Genomic DNA, 21,344 nt, shown 5'->3' on the forward strand with positions numbered 1-21,344 from the left:
TGCTTTGAGGGAGCCGAGCCTGCGTCTCCTCCACCAGGTAGAACTGGAAGGAGGAAGCGATCATTAGATTTACAATTACAAGACCCTGGATAGTAACCGGGCGTCTTTGTTTATTTCTTTCGTTTAGCCTTAGCCAGAGTTGCTTAGACATCGTACCACAGGAAAGTAACCTGTGTGGCGAAATCCCGGCGGAACCAGAAGAGCGAATAGCGTCTGGGGGCAGGCGCGAGATTATCGGAGTCGTTTTCGGGCGTTTTTGGAGAGGTTGGGAGCCCCCAGACTCCAGATCGGTAATTAAAATGACTGGGCTTGCTGCGTCTATGAGACTTAGCAGATTTGGAAGGGAAAGGTACGGATTTGGGACCGGCAGGAGTTTGGAACGGCGAAGATCAGACCTCGACTTTCGGCCCTCCTCCCTCCCCTATGAAGAACCCGTGGGGAACCGGGAAGCCAGGGGTTAAAGTCGGCCCAGGAGCATCTCCCGGACTACCCGCGCGGAGCCTTGGCCCGAGCCTCGGTCTCTCCCCTCCTCTCATTGGCCCGCGCTCTCAGGGTTTCTCCTGTTCCCTCCTCGCCATTGGTCGGGGGCTGGCTTTTTTCCCCCTCAGTCTTTCTCTTCCTCCCCCTCCCTCTCCCTCACCCCACGGACAGGAGCGCACCGCCTGCCCCCAGCTCCTCGGGAAGGGAGGAATTTAGAAAAAAAGTTTCCCAGAAGTTTGGATCAGAGGAAGGACGGGAAGACCAAGAGAGGAAGAGGGAGAGGGAGGAGAGAAAGGGAGAGGGAGGAGAGAGAATAAAAAAAAGATGAAGTCCAGTCTGCACAGCCTGTGAGCGCCTGCCCCGGTGGGTGGGAAGCAGGACTCGGGCGCTCATGCAGCGAGCGGGCGGCGCTCCGGGCGCTCGTTCCTAGCGGCTGGGGCAGCTAGGGGCGCCGGTCGGAGCCGGCTGCGGAGGGCGGGGGAGGACGCAGGGGGAGGGTGCAGAGGACCCGCAGCGCCGCCGCCTCTCCCGGGCCCGGCCCGGAGGGCGCTCCGAGCGTGAGGGCGCGGGCTGCTCCCTCAGTAGCGGGGGCGAGCGGAGGCCGGGGTGCGGGCGGCTAAGATGAGTGAAAGGAGAAGATCTGCAGTCGCCCTGAGCTCGCGAGCACATGCCTTCTCCGTTGAAGCCTTGATCGGCTCAAATAAAAAGCGGAAACTGCGAGACTGGGAGGAGAAGGGGTTGGACCTGTCCATGGAGGCGCTGAGCCCCGCGGGCCCACTCGGAGACACGGAGGACGCGGCCGCACAGGGCCTGGAGCCTCACCCGGGTGAGTGCGCAGGATCAGACCGAGGGAGGCGGGCGGAGAGGGGACACCGGGCGGCCAGCCCGCGGGCGGAGTGGTGTGGAAGGAGGCCCTGCTCGCTGACTCCCTGCCTTGCTCCAACGCGGGTTTCCTTTTCTTGGCGCAAATATCTTGAGCCTTCCCCAAATTCGCGGCAAACAATTTGAGGGGAACTGAGCCTTGCATTTTCGTCGCCAACCTCAGGCAAGGAGGCCTCGCTTGCATCCCTTTTTCTTCTGGGAGCGGAGCGCACTGTTCTGGTGTCCACAGCTGTGCGGCCGCAGGCCCCTGGGGTGAAGGAGGGGCGCAGATCGAAGGCGACCGCAGGAGCGGAGAGGGGCTGGGATTCGCTTCTGAGAGCTCCAGAGGACTGGCGCTGAATTCTCGGGCTCGACACCCAGTCTCGGGAAATGCCCAGTTTGTCCCATTTAGCCTTCGACCTCGGTCCTCGCCCTTCCCCCACCAACTTTTCTGGGACTCAAGTTCTTGTGTTTCCCCTACTCCGGGGACGACGGAGCATAATTATATTTCTACTTCGTTGGCGTTTATGGAAAAAAGTTGTATGTTAGACCCCTTACCCTGCGCCCTGGGTCACTCTTCAGGGCCCACATCTCTGTGTACTGGAGGGGAGCGGAGCGATTAATTTGTGTCTCAGATCTATGCACATTATATGCACACAACACGTAAAACACAGAGCGGATGTTGGTGTCTGTATTTTAGCAGAAACCTGGGAGGGTAGTTGAAGGGGGGGGGGACAACTTAACGTTTTATATTAAGTGCCAAGATTTCAACTGTGCAAAACAGCCCGGGGGAACAGCTGTTGTCGGAAGAATCTTGCGCGCGCGCGGGCGCGCGCGTACACACACACACACACACGCACGCACGCACGGTCGCGGCTTGGTTTAGAGGTTTCAGAAACTTTCCAGCCAGGACTTCTGCTGCCATTCTGGAGGTGCTCCTGCTGACCAGCTAGGGTTAGGGAGTAAACCTGGGTCAGCGCGCCAGGAGCGGAAAGCCAGGGTGGTGGCGGCGGCCCGCAAAGGGATGGGGGCGGCCACGGGCCGAAGAACTTGGGGACTGAGCTTGGGGCCCAGGGGCTTGGGGGCTGGAGAACTGGCCGACCCAGGGAGGGACAGCTGTCGCTTACATTTTCTCTTTCGGCAGTGACAGTTCAATTTCCATGCTCCTGAGGCTAATAATAACGCGATTAGCGGGTGACTTGCAGAGACAGAGTTTTATGAATTCTCCGTGTTCTTGTGGCCCGTTACGGTATTTGAGTTTAGTGCTGGGGAATTATTTTTATTAGTCGATGAAAAGAAAATTAAAAGGAGATTTATTTCGTCCGCTCAAATCTTTCCCTGTATTTGGATGCGGGTGCCTGTCCACGCGGACCCCTGTGTGGGCAATCCAGAAAGGAACGCGTGGCTAATGTGTGTTTCCCATCTCTGGCCAGATCCTGTTTCCTCACCGCATTTATATGTTGTGGAAATCTCACTTGTGCCTTCACACGGTTTAGTGGGAGTTCTTTCAGGCCTCATGACAACTCATGGTTTGGGAGGTTATTTTACTTTCCCGACAGTGGAAAAGACAGAAGTTGCTTAACTGCGCGTGGCAGACATCCTGTCCGCGGGTACTTTTCTCTAGGGAGGGGTCCAGGTCCGCCGGAGCTGGTCTAGGGTCGCTTGTTCAAAAGGACCAATACGTGGGGTCATGATCATGAGACTCAGCTTGCAGTTTTCTATTTCCGGCGTTTACATCAGCCATAGTGAGGAGAGAAATGGTTGGGGCAAGAAGAGACCATTCCAGAGACAGAAACGCGAGGACCTGTTGTCCAAAATGCTGTTCTCTTGCTCCCACAGTATGGGGGTAGGAGGTGAGGACCTAACATAGGACTTTATGTCACACAGAGTTCAGTTGACCCCTTCCTATTTCATCATTTTTAATTTTTTTTTTTTTTAAGAAAAAGATGGGCGTTTGGATTGGAGAAAACGAAGTATGTTTGTGGGGTTGAGGCCGGGAGGAGGAAGAAGCTGAAAGCCGAGAGTACTTGCGGGCCATCTGCGGGGCCGGACTAGCAGCCCGGCCTGGCTGCGTCGTGCACCGAGGGGATCTCCAAGTTGGAGCCCCCGCAGTGGCCAAAGCTTTCTTACGAACCGGACATAGAAAGAGAAAAGAGCTTTCAGAAAAACTGCTTGGTGGCGTGGAGCCTCCGCAGTCCCCAGAGTGGAGGAGGCGGAGCTGCCGGCTCTGCGGTAGGCGAGTCCAGGGATTGGGGTTCCCTGTAGGCCTTTCTTTTTCCTCTAATTCGGCGCCCTAATGAACACACATCTTTAAAGGTGTGTATATGGTGGTGGAGGTCGGGGAGGGGCACGGGCGACTCCATTGTGCCCGGGGCCAGGTCTCTGCCGTCCTTGGCCTCAAATTGTTTAAACTCTCTTCCCGGATTAGGATCGAGAGCAGGCTGGACCCGTCGCGTGGCTCGCCTGCTCTAGGCCGATGATAAGAAGTCAGGAATGGGGGGGGGGGGGGAGGGACGACAACAGAAACAAAATTGCCACGGAGCTTGGGGAAGGATTAAACAAACACGCAAACAGACACAGGACACCCGCGTAAAGCAACTGTGTTTATCATTTTCACCATTCCCTCCCTGACTGGTACCTCCGTTTCCAGCCCTCCCTGTCCGTGCCTTAAAATCCCAGGATTCTGAGACAACCCAGGGGTTAGATTTTAATGTTTAACTTTTATTCAAAGACGTGGCCTTTTGCTTTTTCACAGTCCGTTTTTCTTTCCGCGTCCGGACAGAGCTGGCTTTAGTTGGCGCCGGGCGCCCGCAGCCTGGGGCGTCAACCTGCAGCAGCGGGGGACCAGCCCAGCCTGCGCGCTGTAGGAACTCACACATCAGAGGACACACAGTATGTATTTCAAAATTTTCCACCGAGCCTGCTGGTCCCGAAAAACCCCGAGGCCCAAAGGGCCTTGGAGAAGGGCCTGTGAGGTGCCCTCATTATTGCCAGAACTCCGCGTCTTTTGGAGAAGCCGCCAGGACGCAGCCGCCGCGGGCTTGAGAGGGTCTCCGAGGAGCCTGACTCTCGGGCCTGCTTGCCCCCGCCTCTCACCAAGCAGCAACAGGAACACTTTTGAGCCAAGATCGCCCGGAACAGTTGCTCCGGCTGCGGCCTTGGAAGTGTATTTCAGGCACGCGGCGGCGCCATCTGCGCTCGGACCCCAGCCCCGGCTCCACCCGGCTTCCCCAGCTCGGGTTTGGAGTTTGGGCCTTTCCCGCCCAAATCCACAGCCGAGTGCGGCCGAGGTCCGGTCTCCCGCGGAGCGAAATAATTCAAACCTTCTGCGAAAGGATTTCCCCCTCCAGGGCCTGCGGCCCTGAGGCTTGCAGCCGCGGCGCTCAGAGGCCTAAGAAGGTGGCGGCGTACGCGGGTGGGCACACAAAGCAGGCACACTCACGAACATGCGGGCAGATCTGTACTCCGCGCACACGTGCACATATGTCAGGCTCGCGCGTCCCGTGCACCTATCTGCGCAATCCCTAGTTAAATGAGACAGGCAAAGCCCGTGCAGTGCCCCCAGGGCACTTTCTTCTCCCGAATTACCGAGATCAACTGTTCACGCGAATTAATCTGCCAGTTTATGGCTTGTGTGCTCAGGATAAGACTCCCAAAATTTTAATCCTGACATCACCCCTCCACCCACCTCCAATCCCCAATAGGGAAACACAGGGTCAAAACGGAGGAAGTGACTCTTCACTGACAAACGTTTAAGTAATGGAGAAAAAGCGATGAGTTTGAAGCCAGTGGGGAGACTGTGCTTGCGCGGGGCAAGAACCAGCCAGGGCGCAGGCCGGAGCTTGGACTGCCCGGCAAGGGTGTGGGGAGCGCTGGGCGAGAAGCCAAAGTGTATGCCTGAGGTAGAGTCCGGGGCGAGGAACACCGTTCCTCAGTGGTACGTGCGCCCCTTCGCCAGCGCAGGCCTCGAAGGTGCCAGGCCGGGACCCCGAGGATGAGCCAAGTGTGGTGCCTGCTGGACATGCGCAACGCTCTCGCCTGCCAAGTCAAAACGACTTTCCGCGGTGGCCGCGTCTTTGGTGAGTGACCTTGTGTGAAGGGGAGTGAGGGGGTAGGCTAGATCTGAATTCGTCATAGGCTGGCGAGGATGGTTGTCCTGGCTGCCAAAAGCCCTTTTGTCGCTCAGGTCGGACGGTGGCTAAATCGGACGCCCTGCGGATGCGCGGGGCTGGGAGAGCGCGTGGCAGTGGCTCCCGGGAGGTGGGCAGGGTTATGAAGATGTTCTGTGTTTTACGCTGGCCCTGGCGCGGTGGCACAATAGAAGCCCCCAGGAAAAAGGAAACAATTCTAACCCCCTCCATCCCGTAGATGGAGCGAACTGCTGAAGGCAGTGAGGAGGACAGGGAATTGGGAAAACCCTAATGCCCAGCGTTTGGAATGTGATGGAAGGGAGGCGGAGTGTGCTGTGTTTTGCACCGTCATCCACCGTCCCCCGAGCGCTTCACAGGCCCTTGTGAGGCGTGGAGAAGGCGCTGGAGTAACAGGCGAGCGTGCGGGTTCTCTCCCTTCGCGGCTGGGCGGTGCAAGGCCCCTCGCCCGGCTCCGCCGCTCGCCTCTGCCCCTCCGAGACTGGTCCGCCGCGCCGGGAGAAGCCTTTCCTGGACAGATCAGCTCACAGCCTAGGCGCGCAGCGCTTCTGAATTCGCGTCTTCCACGCCCCACCCAACACCATTTCTTATTGAACACTTTATTTATTTGGGTTCAGAGCTAGCCACCTTAGGCTTCCTGATTTTATAGGTTAAACTCCCAGGAAGAAAAGTTCGCGGGGTGACGTTCATGCAGGGGGAAGGGGGAATTAAATTTTTAATAGTGGATTTCGTACTGAAATTATATTGACCTATACCCGCTGCCGGTTTCCTTCCCCCCCATTACTTCAAATGGTATCATGAGCATCTTTTAAATATTAAAGAAAATTAGTTTAAAATCTGATTAATACACCCAGCACGCGAGGAGCGACTGCAGAATGGTGTGAAACGCCTAACCTGGGGGCCAAACCTAAGATGATCGGGTATTGGTGGTTTGCGTTCCCCCATTTATTTGTATAATTTCCTTTGTGTGTGCAGACAGGAGTTTAATGGAAGCAAGTCCCTCACCATGAATCCTTCATGTTGGGCCACAAGGGGAGAGGGACAAATACGTTTTGGCTCAGAAGACCCGAAACATTTTGTTCATCCAAGCTTCTCGAGGGCACTGCTAGTACCAGAGTGAAATATTCCGGGTCTGTCACAATGGTTCTCTGTATTGCCAAAAATATATTAATAAGATGAGGGGATGTTTTTGAGATCCCTATTATGGACTGGGTTAGAAGTTTATTTCTCACATCCAGGAGTAAAATGATTACTTCTTAAATCTGTCCGTTCCTTCTCTAGGTGACTGTAGAGTTAAAAACAAAAACAAGACAGAAGTGAGCAGATTCCACAGGGATAAAGAGCAGAGAGCAGATTGGCATTTCACTTTCCTTTCTGGAAATGCAGAAATCCATCTAATGATTATTATGGGGGGGTGTAGCTGGTTATTGCTTTCTTACTCCCAAAAGATAAAGACAAAGTATTGCAGCAGGAGAGAATATCTAAGTGGTTTTCTAGTTTTGACCTTTTGGGATATTTTTCCACAGGGAAAAGTAGGGAACTGGTGGAATGTGGACTCTTTCCCCCTTCTTTCTCTCCTCCATGTGGTTTATTTTTGCCTTGCCTTTTCTGGTTTCCAGTGAGCCCTGCACTTTATATGTGTATGACTGAGATACAGGGGCCTGCACTGGGAACAGCAATTAGCCAATTTGTAAATTAGGGTCCGTTCACATGTCTTTGGGTGAGGATAATCATTACTTAATTTAAGTGAGGCCCTTGTTCCAAGTGTCAGGATGGAAAATGAGACTCAGTAGGGAGGACAGGAGGTGAAATGGGAAGAGGTAGGGAATTAAGCCTCTGGTGAGGACAAATCAACATTTATGCAGTTCCACTTTGAGGCAGGACATTCTGCTGACTACAAACTGATGATGAGCTTTTGATACCAGAAGTGAAAATAGGCCTTGCATTTGATACTCGATTCTGTACTCTTTTTACCAGCCAGTGTTCAGCTATGCCCTTTAGATATAAGTGTGTAAAATGTATTAAAGAGTATATAAACAACTGTGTTTACACACAAATTTATGTGTGAACTCTACCGCTCTGAATGAGACATAGATAATATCTCAGGAAATATCAGAAAAATATTAGAGAAAATAAACTGCCCCCCTTATTTGTGGAGCCAGTTAACACACGGGGAACACCTACAATATGCGGGCGGGGCAGAAATTTTGTCATCTCTAGGTATCACTTGACAATTCAAGGGAATCCCAAATTGAAACTTCTAGGTATTGGCATTTTCAGTTAAGTGTCAAATTAATTGAAGATTTTGACCAAAGCCTAAGAGAAAACACCAGAAAACGAGACTGTACAGATGCAATTTAAAAGAGCAGGAAGAGTGGAATTTTTTTCTAACTAAATTTGGCATTTGATTTTGTGAATAATGCCACCTTCATTTCGGATGGGCAGAATGCTGGCTTGTATTGAAGAAGAATTTCATATTCTTCCATGCAGAGAGTTAACGGGATCACTAAGGGAAATCTGTTAATAGGAATAACGAGAGAAACTGTGATTTGGGGATAATAATTTAACAACATAGAAATCTGTGCAAAAATCTTCTCCCTATTTGTCTTCTTGTATTTTCTTCAGTATAGTTGCGGAGGCTAAATGAGCTGTTTCCAAATTGCCACACACTTTAGAAGATTAACAGCAACAACCCCCCCCCCAAGTCTGGATTGCAAGCGTAATATCCTAATACAGCCTTATTTTAAAAACCGGAATACTAGAGATATCAGTAGATCCCTTGAAAGGGATCATTAGGGGTCATTATTATGTACCTAGTCGGGAGCCTTGGAGTTTTAGCGCCTAGTTCTCAGCGGGGTGAACCGAAATTCTTACTCCCAACACCCGTTGCCTTCTCTGCTCTCCCACGGCCCCGAAAGTCTCGTCGAACCCCCAGACGCGGGCTCGGAAAGCAGTAAGCCCACCTTACGCTCCCTCCCCTCCTTCACCTCCCCCCACATCCTGTTCCCCTCCCCCCACTTCCTATACGCACGGTGAAACGCCCATATTTTTCCTCTCTCTCTCAAAAAAAAAAGAAAAAATCAGATGAAGTTTCACCGGGGAAGGGTTTGGGATTGCATCTCTTCCCGTGAAACAGGACGGCTCGAGTGACCTTCCCAAGTTAGAGACTTGGGCCGCAGCCGCGTCTGCCCTCCTCCGGCCGCTCGCCCGGGCCTCGGCGGCGCCTTGGGGCCGGAGCGGCAGCCGGGTCAGGAGCGCCCGGGCCGGGTCGCGGGTGCGCCACGGCCCGGGCTCCTGCTCTGGCGCTCGGGGCTCGGTCGCCGCCGGCGGGTCCGCGCCGCTGCGGGAAACCAGGGAGTGAGCAATCCCGAAGGATGGTCGGTGCCCTTCTCAGCTCCCGTTACAGCCTGGAGAAATGCGGGCAGTCAGCGGTAATCGGGAAGGCCTTGGTAAAAGACCGCCCCCTTCTCCCCGCAAAAAGTCAAGGAAAAAAATCCAAACAAACAAAAAACCCAAAACAACAACAACAAAACCCCAAACCCAAACAAAAACAAGCAACCCTCCCCCAAAACCCCCCAAACGGAACCCGAGGATCTTACACCTCGCGCCCTGAGGGGAGTTTGAGCTTTTGCTTTCATCAGGCTGAACAAATATCCAAGGAGTCAAACTGACTTCAAACATTAGCAATTAGAAACCAAGAATCCTTTGCCCTAAGAACTTTTAATCCCTAACCATTTCCAAATGGGTAATTCTAGGGTCAGTAAATATCCTAGCCAGTCTGTTAAAAAGGAAAGTCGTTCTGTGGTTCTTCGAGAAGCAGAGGATTCCGGGTGCCTCAGAGGGTTCATGACGGTAGAGCTGCCCCCTGCCTTCTTAGAATCCCGGCATTGCTCAACCGAGACAAAGGGACAGCAAGCAATTGGCCTTCACGCTGTTCTTGGAGATTAAAAGCAGTGAAATAATTCTTCTCCTAAAAAAAAAAAAAAGAAACCACCCATAGCATAGAATTGACTACTAGTGATTGACTACTACATTTTGTAACAGGCAGGAATGGGTTCCCTGCTAAGCTCCACATTAGCTCAGAGGGGACTCTTCACACCAGGCCTCAGGGCCCAGAATTGTAACCTAGGGCTTAGGGAACTTAGGTGGTGCCGGGCTTGTGTTCTTGCTCCTGAAAAATATATACTTGATTTTCACCGTAGGGAGGGGCAGGTGTTAGTGCCAGTAAGTGATTGTGAGCACAGCAGTGCTTTCCCTGGGTTTGAGAAAGCTTCCTGCATTTAGTAGCCTTATACATTGATTGATTGATTGATTTGCAGCAGAGCTGGGGGAGGGGTTATATACCTATGCACTATTTAGGCAAAAAGAGGGTTTATGAGAAAATTAATCCTATGAGCAAGCTTGCAGAAGAATACTGAATTGTAAAAACACTTCAGGAAACTTAATTGCTTATGTGGACGTTTTTGAGTCTTCATTATACTACAAAGCTTTCAACACAGGTCCTCATATTCTAGATTATATCCAGGTATTATAGAGGGCTCAAGGAAGAGGGCTTGACTAGCTTAAACTAGATTTAGAGTCTAGCGCTAGATTTATCATTAATTTTGGAACCAGGGATATTTGTTCTAAAGGCAGATATATAAACGTTGAAAAAAATGTTTTAAAGTTGTTTCATAGCCTCAGTTGCTGGTTTGTGAAATGAGGGAGAGAGATTCAAATGACACCTGAGGCCTCTCTAGCTATAGGATTCTGTGATCTTGTTAACTTTTTAAAAAATATTACATTTTCTCCTAAGGTACCTTGGCCATCACTTGACTCATCCCTTTGTTGGAACAAGGGGAGTTTTAACTGCAATTGTAGATAGTAACAGTAATAGCAATTCAAGGTAAAAAAAACCCAAAAAAGAAAAAAAAGATTTTTTACTGCTAGAATTAAGAGCTTCCATAAAGCTCTTGAAAAGTTTTTAGATTAATATCACATGTTCAGAAATTCTGGATCTAGTCCTTTCTGTTTGATGTAACCTATTGTTGCTTGTGTGACTGCCCAGGACCCTCCTGCTGGGAGAATTCTATGGCATTAGTGAATTTAAAGGAAATACAAGTTATCTATGCTTTGGACATTTTCTGTGCCATTCTCAGACATATCTGGAAAAACTATGCATTTGAAAAATGAAGACTGAGAAAAACAACTTCCATCATTAGTAAATTGAATTGATGGGACCTCCCTTCCCCCCAAGAAAATCAGTTGCCCCTCATTACTCTCTGAGCCTGATGGAAAGCACTAGTAACTATTTTCCATGTCTAGTCTGCTAAGCCGAGGTCTTGATCTGGCAGAGATGTGAGAATGCTAAAAGGATGACTTAGTAACAGGCAAAACGCTTGTCAACAAGATAGATCAGAAGACAGCTTAGCATTCAAGACCTCTATTCATAGCTGCTGAACTTGAGGGCAGGGTCAGACAAAAAACTGGGCCCAGCACACACCTAGGAAGGGTTCTCATGTTTCTATCTCTCCTTACAGACTTATACAGCTGGGCCAGTGACAACTCCCCACTTGTATTGGATGCCCCCATTCTCTACAGCCCCAGCCCCTGTGTAGATTTGTGTCTTCAAGGAGCTTATGGATTTACTGTCATCCTCTTTCACTACCACCCTATAAACTGGTATAGGGCAGGGACCTTGTATTCACTGCTTTTGTATTTCCAGGGCCTAGCACAAGTGGCTGGCACAGATTAACACTTAATATATAATGATAATAAATAGCAACATTTGTTGAACACTATGTACCAGCCACTGTGCTAAGTTGTGTATTATGTATCACAGTGACATAATATAATATAATATGTAGTTGTATATAATACATATTAAAGTATATAGTATAATTATGTTATGTTATTATATAATATATAATATAATATATGTATTCCAAATCACAGTATGATAATCATGTATATTACAAATAATATACAACTGTATATATGGAACATATATGTGTGTGTATGTGTGTGCATATAAAATATACATAGTATACACACACACACATTCCAAAGCATTGGTATGAAATAGTAATACTCTTACTATTATCTTATCATTTGTATTTGGTGCAATGAATGAATGAGTGATACAATATAGTGGTTAAAAGCTCAGGTTTTGAGCTTAGACTGCTTGTTTCTGAGCCCTGGTTCCAACACTTGCTAGTTGTATGACCTTGGGCAAGTTCCTTAATCTCTCCCAACCCCAGTTTCTGCACCTAGGAAATTGTAATTATAAACATATTCATCAAAAGGTGGTTGTGAGGATTAAATTAGTGCCCATAGAGGAACAAAGGATTTAGCCGTGTCTGTGATTCCTGTCAATTGAATTGATAGTGATTATTCACTTCGGTGACCAGCTTGATAAGAAATTGTTGCGAATTGTAAATCTGGCAGGCACCACTGCTGCCCGCTCCCCCCCCCCCCCCCGTCTTTTGTGTTAAATGGGATGTTTGGGACTTGGAGGGCTATCAGTCGGTACTTGGTATATAGCCTATGGTTAGAAACAGAGTAGAGAATCTGAGTACGGATGGCTGGCTAAGGACGTCAAATAGGACTTGGCGGGCTGTTGCTATTCAGGGTTCCGCTGAGGCAGAAAGCCGGCCTCCGAGTAAGCATCTGAGGGAGGGAGAGAGGCTTCAGTGGTGAGGACCAGCTGTCTGGCATGCAGTATGAAGAGAGGGTGGGTGGAGGGTGGGGCAGGGAGCCTCAGCTTTACCAGCTCCCCAGGAACTAGGCTCTGGCGGAGGACAGAGGCCCTTTCCAGATGTGGGAAAGTGGAAGAACACAAGCATGTTTCTCTGGTTCGTTTCTGATATTTCGACCTGGAGCCCAGAAATCCCCACATGGTCAGGTTTTATCCTGTGGGCAATAAGGAAGATTCATTTTCATAAGGTCTTTGTTTGTAAACCTGTGCTTTGACGGCCCCCAAGGTTGGGCAAAATGAACCAGTTGCATCCATTTATTGAAGCCTCAGTAAAGGATTTGTAGGTGTTGCTTAGTTGAGTTAAAAAAAAAAAAGAGTAAAGGGACTAAGTTTAAGGAAAATCGATAACTAAGTTGACTGTCAGGAAGAAGAGACTGGGAAGTCTTTTTTTAGGGAAAGCAGCAGAGGCCCCGGCCGTTGCGTTAGAACTTACATCTGGCTGCACAATTTTGCAGTTTTCTTCCTTCCAGCAAACAGAAGCCTGAATTTGATCATTTACTATTTTGTTTTTTTTCAAAACTAGTTACACCCCAAACTTTGTTTATATTGTTTCCTGGTAGCAGAGGGGGAAAATGCATTCCCAGGGGAAGAGGAACAGAGACGATCCCTCCCAAGACCTCCTTCATGGAGCCCAGCACCCTTCAGCAGCCGTACGCAGGCCCTGCCTGACCATCCGGAGGAGGGAGCTGCCCTTCCCTGGCTGGAATTCAGGGTTTGGTCTTCCAAACAGATCCGTGCACCACATTTTATCTCCAAGACAGCTGCTTCTTTACTTCCCCAATCTTACAAACATCCTCTTCTCTCAAAGTGCCCACGGTGCTGACCACTAAGACCTCTTCTGGATTGAGGGCACACTCTGTACCAGGCACTCTGCTCATGGTTTCATTCTCATTGTCTCATTGCATTCACCCAATAGTCTTTAGTGCTCTAGAGAGAACTTTGAATTTTGTAGATGGAAATCTGTGCTTGCTGCCTGTGCTGTTCTCCCAAATAGAAATTATTAAATCATAAATGAGAGAGAGCTCATTTACAGTTTCGGGGTCTCTGTCTTAAGGTGCCTTCTCCCTACAGGCTGGAGGAAGTCTCTGTGTGACAGTGATACAGGGCGGAGTTTCTGAGCCTCGGTCTTTGGAAGAGGGCATGTACAGTAGTGCCAGCCTGACTTGCTTTTCTTTGACTTTCGTGCACAGAAATCTCAGTGTCTGAAACGTGGGGGCTACATATTGAATTTGATCAAAAACCTCCTCAAGCTAAATCCCCTCATGCACTGAAATTCAGGGGAAACTTTAACTGCCCTGTTTTACCCATTCCCTTCTCCATTCACAACGGGATGGATGGAATCATATTGGTAATTGATTCAAAATGGAACAGCTTAGAAACGTATCAGTTGCAGTGAGGAGCAATTTGTGCATTTCTAAGTACTGTTGATTTTTTCAAACTCAGCAATCGCAGCTGAAATCCCTTTGCCATGGATTGAATTTACAAAGGAAAAGATTCTGATTTCCACAGTGGCTTCTTTTTAATGCCCGAGGATTAGGTAACCGCCTTGAGGACCCACAGCAAGTACACCCGCTCTCAGAGTCGCGGCTTTAACTTTAACCTCTGAGTGACTGCTCTGATTCATTTATTTTGTAACAGCTCTATTTAGAGCAGCCTCGTTTGGTATGGGATCAGTTATTTGCAGAGATCTCTCATCCCTAGACTCACTTACACCCTGTGCTCCTTCATTCTTCTAGCATGTTCTACGTGGATGTGCCCCCAGCAGTGAGTTTCAGGGAGCTTAGTAATGGGCTTCAGGGTTTCTGGTCCACCTGTTCGCTGTCTTTCCACCACTTTTCTCCCCCTCCAAGTAACCTTCCTCTCTTAGGAAGTCTGATGTCTCTAACAGGGATTTGGAGAAAAACTACACCCCCTGATTTCAGTGTGTGGACTGTACATTAATGTGTTTCTTGGCCGTGTAACTGTAAGGTCTATCAAATTCCTGTTTGTGGTGCCCAGTGTTAGAAAAGTGGCTTTTAGAAACTAAAGAGAGGAAGATGTAAAGTCTGTCTGTTTTAAAGCTTTGCTTTTTCCGACAGCCCACCCCACTCCGTGCAGGCAACGATTGATGGGATTCAATATGCTCTTGCATCAACAGAAGCATATGAATCTCTGGGCCCATTTCCTTTCCCAAGGAACCAATGTGGAGCCAGACTCTTGAAATATAGAGTGTGGTAGAGGAGGGGATGAATGCTGCAATCTTGGATGGTGTGCTGGAGCTCACTCAAGAGATCTGTTCAATTAGAAAGGTAGATACCGCAAGATCTGAAACCAGCCAGGCCTTGGCCATTTCGTTTTTCCTCCAGCATCCAGAGCCCCGGTTGCATGGCCAGTGTTAATCCTGGGAACGTTAGATCCCATTTGGTGCATTACCCAGATTAGACTGTGACATCACAGAGATTTAAGGCATCTCTGTGATATTCTGACTGGGTGGTAGGTACTGCAGGAGGCGCTCCCTACAGACACAGGACAATTTGACAGCTGTAGGAATGAGCAAACAGTGAACGAAGCCCTGGCGAGAGTGTGCATGCGTGCGTGTGTGTGTGTGTGTGTGTAGGGGAGGGTTGGCAGGGGTGCCGAGGGGTGTTATGGAGAGCTGGGAGGAACGGTTCCCCCAGCCTGTGTGGGTGAATTGGTTCCGGATGTTAACATTTTTTTCCTTGGGGCTTGCCTACATTTTTCTTTTTCTTTGCCTGTCTGTTTTCCTGCCCAAGCTGTTAGGCCTCCGCAGCTGTGTGGCTCATTGCTGGTGATTGTTTAGAAGGACAGATCTGACTTTATTGCAAGGGCAATTTGGGGGCATGTGTATAGGTAAACTTGTCCAGCATCTTTCATAAATTTTGAGGGACTTTTTGGGGGGGGCATCATCTTGTCAGCTTAGTACCAATCCTGTATTGCATTGGATGACCTCTCTTGGAGATCAGTTATGAAATGTTTTGGAAAGCAGATGGTCCTTCATATCCCAGAAGCAGAAGGAACTGGCTGGTGTGGGAGACAGTAGATGGAGGCCAAGGAGGCAGCAGAACACAGCCGAGAGCTTGGGGTGTGGGTCCGTCAGGGCGCATGGTTCTGGCCGTGTGGCTTTGGGCAAGTGACTTCACTCTGCCTCAGTTGAGTACATGGACACCGAGGGTACCATTACCTGCTGCAGGGCTGCTGTGGGAAATCAGTGAGACAGCAAATGCCAGGCACTTGGCACAGTGCCAGGCGCATAGAAAGTACCCAGTATTAGCATCTTTCTCCCTTGATCATACTTATCCTTTTAGTAAATTGAGAAAACGCAGAAGCTCTTCAGTATTCTTATGAGAAACTTTTTGGTGAGTGTCAGACACAGGATTGTCCCAAACTACTCTTCTTAGCTGATTTCCACTGCTGCTCCATTCAGAGCACAACCCTTCATATAGGCTGACTAATATTTTCAGTGGACACATAATTGACATATACATTGTATATACATTATATACATATACATTGCAATATGATTACCACCCTTTGTGGTGCAGAAATTTAAGATGTAGTCTCTTAGCAACTTTCAAGTATATAATACAGTGTTGTCAATCACAGGGCTTTGCATTAGATCTTTAGTATTTATCTTCTCACTGCAAGTTTTGTTTTCTTTGACTGATATCTCCTTGATTCCCCCTCCCCCTCCCCCCTCCCAGCCCCTGGTAACCACCATTCTACTCTGTTTCTATGAATGCAGCTTTTTTAGATTCCACATAGAAGTGAGATCATACAGGATTTGTCTTTGTCTGACTTACTTCATTCAGCATAATGCGCTCGACGTCCATTCATACTGTGGCAAATGGGAGGATTTCCTTCTTTCTCTGAGTAATACTCCACTCTATCTGTCTGTCTGTCTAACATCTTCTTTATTCACCCATTGGATGGACGCCTGTTTTCATATTTAGCTATTGTGAATAATGCTACAGCGAACATAGAAGTGCACATATCTTTTTTTGAGATCCTGCTTTCATTTCCTTTGTACACAGCCTTTTTCATTATCCTCCATGAGTTTCTCCTGCTCCTCCTTCTGTTTGGAACACTGTCTTCCTTCTCCTCTCCTAAAATTCCTTCTGAAGAGAGCTTATCCTGCTTTCAAGATCCATCTTAAGCACTTAGTATGACGGAAATATTCCCAGATGAAAAAGGGCAATTTGATACAAATGTGAATTGACATGATGCACAGATTCAAACATGCAGAGCTCACATACGATTTGGGTATTGTGCTAATGGAAGAAAGTTCTGGAATGCCACTAGCTTTATTTCCACTTGGAGTCTGCTCTAGAGAGCTCCCCTTTCAGGGGTCTCTTTATGGTTTCCTCTCAAAATGGCGCCAGTGCCTTTCTTTCATTTTATAGTCACAAAGGAGTCTCAGTTAGATGATATTTGGCTCTCAAAGGAGTAGCCAAGATGGTAAACATACAGGGGTCCCTTGTTGGCTGCCATAGTCAGCAAGCTCCTCTTGAGAGGAGGTCTTCACCAAGTAATCTGATTAGACCATTTCTGAGCAAGGCTTCTGTCCTGCTTTTGGCTTCGTAGAATGGAAGGCTGCAGGCTTACCAACAGGCCAGTAGTTTGAATTTAGTCTTTCTTTCCTTGGCAGGATATATGCCTGTTATCTTCTTATTGTCCTTGTAGATTGGTACGTACTTTTCGATTCTTTTTTTTTTTTTTTTAAGATTTTATTCATTTATTTGAGAGAGAGAGACACAGAGAGAGAGGGAACACAAGCAGGGGGAGTGGGAGAGGGAGAAGCAGGCTCCCCGCAGAGCAGGGAGCCCGATGCGGGACTACTTTTCGATTCTTGAGCAACTGATACCCATAGCCAAGGAGACAGTGCCTAACCATCTCTCTTTGTTCTGTGGCTATCTTTGCATATATGTGCGTGCACGCACACACTCACATAGTGCTTTCGCTTGTGCTTTTCTACATTTTAAAACTGGTCACTGAAGAAGGGGTAAAGTAGAAGCCTATAAAACTTAATGCTTTGTACTTTTCTTATGACACTTAACACATTTTGCCTTGAATGATAACTTTTTGGAGAGCATATTTGTTTTATAAATGGACTAGAGTGGAAAACCCTGGGACCACTGTGTCTTACTCATCTCTGAATCCCTGTTAGCTCTCTGTGAACATTTGTAAAATGGAATCGGTAGTTGTCAGACTTTAGTGATGGATTTTGTAACTGTTATAGCCACTTTGCAGATGACTTGGCTTCATGATGGTCCTAGACGCCCAGCATGAGGTGTCTGCCAGTCGCCTGTAGGTGTGATCTTGGACGTGTCAATTGATGTCTCTATATTCTGGAGTCTCTCTATCTCTAATGGAGATAAGGCCACTGGATTTTAGTAAGAAGGAGAGGATATCTCATTGTACTATTAACAAGGCATTTTTGTAGCTGATTGCTGAATGCTTTCTGCATGGAGCCTATTTTGGAAGCTCTGTCCTGGTGAGGCATTAGCATTTCGAAGCACAATTAGTTTGTGGGAGTACCTCTGCCCCATCCTACCCTGTTTTTTTCAGGCCTTATGTCCATGGCGGCCTCTGTTTTCTGCCCAGCACGGGAGAAAAAGAAATGGAATAAAAGGCAATCTGAAAATCCCCAGTGCTAAACTGAAGTGCAAAAATATCTCCAAATGAAAGACAGATTGCATGAGGTTGCCCAACAAAGCAGCATAGAGTTACATTGAGCTGAAGCAGAATGACAGAAATTCTTTTGGTGGTTCCTTCCCACGAGCAGTAGGAAGATGTGAGTGAACTGACAGGAGGTCCCAGCTCAGGGCTTGGACCCAGGATGTGGGAAAAGGCAAATTGTCAGGAGGAGAAAGGAGAAAATCCTCTGAACCTTAAGGTAAGTTTTGAGCAGGGCAGGGGCCTAAGGGGTGTAAGGGAGATCTGTGAGAATGCATTTTGGAACCAGCACGCTCATAAAGAATAGTCAGGGACCGAGACGTACAAAGTGCCAAGTACTTTTGGGGACCTGTCAATTACATAGAAGATCCTTAGTACTGTCCTGGGTCTGACTCAGATCATCATGGGGAAAAACAACCTCAGTTTGCTATTTCCCTTCCACCTGTATGCCTCAGCTGGAACCTGCTTTAGAGGAAAAGGCTCTCCAGACTTGTCTTTCTTTGGGCTCTCAGCTATCGTGCCCGCAGTGGCGGCCGATCATTGGGACCAACCTGGTGTCATTATGGGTTTCCCAGGGCTCATGGCTTTCAAGCCATTATTACATTCTGAATACAGCAAAGTGGAGGCAAACTTCCATGGAAGTCAACAGACCTGGAGCTCCAAGTTGTGGGTAAAGAGAGCTTCTCTGCACTTTATATGTAAGCAAATGGGATCATTCTGAGTCTGTCTTTCTCTGTTTGAATATCTTTGATCCTGAATCATGAGGATACTTCTTCAAGATGAGCCTGTGGGCCCCTAAATGTTAATTGCCAACAGACTCTGGGAATTGTTCAATGTCTTGGTGTCTTCCGGGAGTTCAGCATTCCAACATAGTGCTTATTCTAGATCCTCTTTAGAAAGAGAATATGTTTCAGAAACTCAAACTTGGGAATGGGGCACGTGACAACACACCAAGATCTATTGTAGGTCATGAAGGACCCTATTGGCACACCTCTGAAGGACAACAGGGCTCTTCAGGTGTTGTAGTGCATCCTGTGGAGTATATATTGTCCATAAGAGGTTTAAAAGTTCATTATTCATGGGGCGCCTGAGTGGCTCAGTCTGTTGGGCATCTGCCCTCACCTTGGGTCATGATCCCGGGGTCCTGGGATGGAGTCCCGCATTGGGCTCCCTGCTCAGCGGGGAGTCTGCTTCTCCTTCTTCCTCTGCTGCTCCCCCTGCTTGTGCTCTCTCTCTCTCTTTCTGTCAAATAAATAAATAAAATAAAAAAAAATAGAAGTTCATTATTCATGCACTGGCATCCTGATTCTTTTTTTAAAAATTCAATTAGCCAACATATAGTACATCATTGGTTTTTGATTAAATGTTCAATGATACACTAGTTGCATGTAACACCCAGTGCTCATCACAACACGTGCCCTCCTTAATGGCATCCTGATTCTTTTTATTTTTTTAAGATTTATTTATTTATTTGACAGAGAGAGAGCGAGAGAGGGAACATAAGCAGGGGGAGTGGGAGAGGGAGAAGCAGGCTTCCCGCTGAGCAGGGAGCCTGATGTGGGGCTCGATCCCAGGACCCTGGGATCATGACCTGAGCCGAAGGCAGATGCTTAATGACTGAGCCATCCAGGCACTCCTGGCATCCTGATTCTTAACTAAACCTTAAGCTCTCTCATGGTCTAGACGATCAGGAGCAATTAACCACAGATAGTAACTCCAGAAGGTCACTGCCTTGTAGTCCTTGTGATAATCACACAGATTGATCTCCTTTCTTTTCTATTTCACCAAGATGTGGGGTGGAGGAGAGGATGATAGGATCTTGAGCTGTAAGATGAGGAGAAAGACCTCTCCTTCGAGAGGGAGTGAGCACCTTTGTCCAGGATGCTAAAGAACTTAGTACAGATACCCTGGGGAAAGAGACGCTCTGACCATTGTGCCAGTTGCCTTTCATGACTTGCAAAGCTTCTCTTTAACCCAGATCTTGTTAACAGTCCCTGGTAGGTGATGCAGTGGTTATTATACCTGGGCTATTCTGTCTTAGGGAAATTCTGTCTTTATATGTAAAACAAACCAACCAACCAACCCTGAAGTGCCTGGTACTCAAGATAGAGTTTGAGGCCCGGTATCTTTGTCTGGAAGGGGCTCTGGACAAACAGAGAAGCTCCCTGTGCCTGACTCAGGGGCTGTGTTCATTGCAAACCTGAATCCAACATCCACATCATACATTCTCTTTAGATGGGAAGTGTGGCCCCAACACCCTTTTTCAGAAGCCCAAACCAGAGCCACCAGCCCCTCAAACTAGTTGCTGTGCTTAGAGCTTCTGGGTCTTTCCTTCCTCATGTAGCAGCGTCAGCAAAACAGCCTGTTTACCTATGAGTGCAAAATAGTATCACACCAGTTCTTCTGATATCTGAGTAAACCCTGTAAATAAATTTCTACTTAACTTTAACCAGTGGGATTTATAATTAGGTGCTGCTATACCTTACTCTGCAGTATGTGAATTTTTGCCAAGTGGGTAATAGAATTTCTGGATGATAAACTTACTTTTCAAGGTACAAAGGTTGTTTGCTCTTTTTAGTATTCTAGAGTGAAACGCTATGCAGAACAACAACAAAAAAATCCATTGATAAAGTGAAGGCAGGGCGCCTGGGTGGCTCAGTTGGTTAAGCGACTGCTTTCGGCTCAGGTCATGATCCTGGAGTCCCGGGATCGAGTCCCGCATCAGGCTCCCTGCTCGGTGGGGAGTCTGCTTCTCCCTCTGACCCTCCCCCCTCTCATGCTATCTCTATGTCATTCTCTCTCTCAAATAAATAAATAAAATCTTAAAAAAAAAAAAGTGAAGGCAAATTCCTATCACGTCAGTAATACCAGGTTTTCATGTATCACATTTGTTAAAAGTAAGTCTTATCTTCCTGTAACAGATTCTATATTTTTGTTGGGGCTGGAAAATGGACCCATTTTGTATATTTGATGACTTGGATTTCACCTCCTGCATTGGCCAAGCTCACAGATTCCATGTATTACTGCTTGAAAATGAAAAGGTCCTGTTTCAGGGGATTTCTTTTTTTTTTTTTTTTTAAGATTTTATTTATTTATTTGAGAGAGAGAGAGTGAGAGAGAGTATGAGAGGGGAGAGGGTCAGAGGGAGAAGCAGACTCCCCACTGAGCGGGGAGCCCGATGTGGCACTAGATCCTGGGACTCTAGGATCATGACCTGAGCTGAAGGCAGTGGCTTAACCAACTGAGCCACCCAGGCGCCTTCAGGGAATTTCTTAAAGAAAAATTCAAAATACTTCACAAGGGTGAATTTCAAAAACATTGCTTACGTTATGCTTAGGGAATGGGCCCTAATTCCATTTTCGGGTTAGAATACTGAATGGAGTCTTTTTTTAAACATTTAAATTCAATTAGCCAACATATAGAACGTCATTATTTTCAGAGGTAGA

At 47.8% G+C, this 21,344-nt stretch overlaps 1 protein-coding gene across 6 annotated transcripts in view; it reads left to right on the forward strand.

Moving 5' to 3' along the window:
• The first annotated feature begins 605 nt into the window (after positions 1 to 605).
• Positions 606 to 21,344, forward strand: part of TBX15 (T-box transcription factor 15) — a 178,240-nt gene continuing 157,501 nt past the window's right edge. For 3 of the 6 annotated variants that reach the window (XR_010410756.1, XM_045896852.3, XM_045896854.3), the window contains exon 1: positions 610 to 1,306. Coding sequence is in view for 5 of the 6 variants with exons in the window: in XM_045896852.3 (XP_045752808.1) it covers positions 1,102 to 1,306 (205 nt within the window). In the remaining variant the exon portion in view is untranslated. Of the gene's footprint in view, positions 1,307 to 3,830; positions 4,234 to 5,299; positions 5,421 to 21,344 lie in introns of those variants that run through there. The other 3 variants (XM_045896846.3, XM_045896850.3, XM_045896845.3) reach the window with 3 other exon arrangements.

The sequence above is a fragment of the Mirounga angustirostris genome, unplaced genomic scaffold (genome assembly GCF_029215605.1).
Source record: "Mirounga angustirostris isolate CCGP_5_RB_7025 unplaced genomic scaffold, mMirAng1.0.hap1 SCAF_4, whole genome shotgun sequence".
In the NCBI taxonomy this organism is placed as follows: Eukaryota; Metazoa; Chordata; class Mammalia; order Carnivora; family Phocidae; genus Mirounga; species Mirounga angustirostris.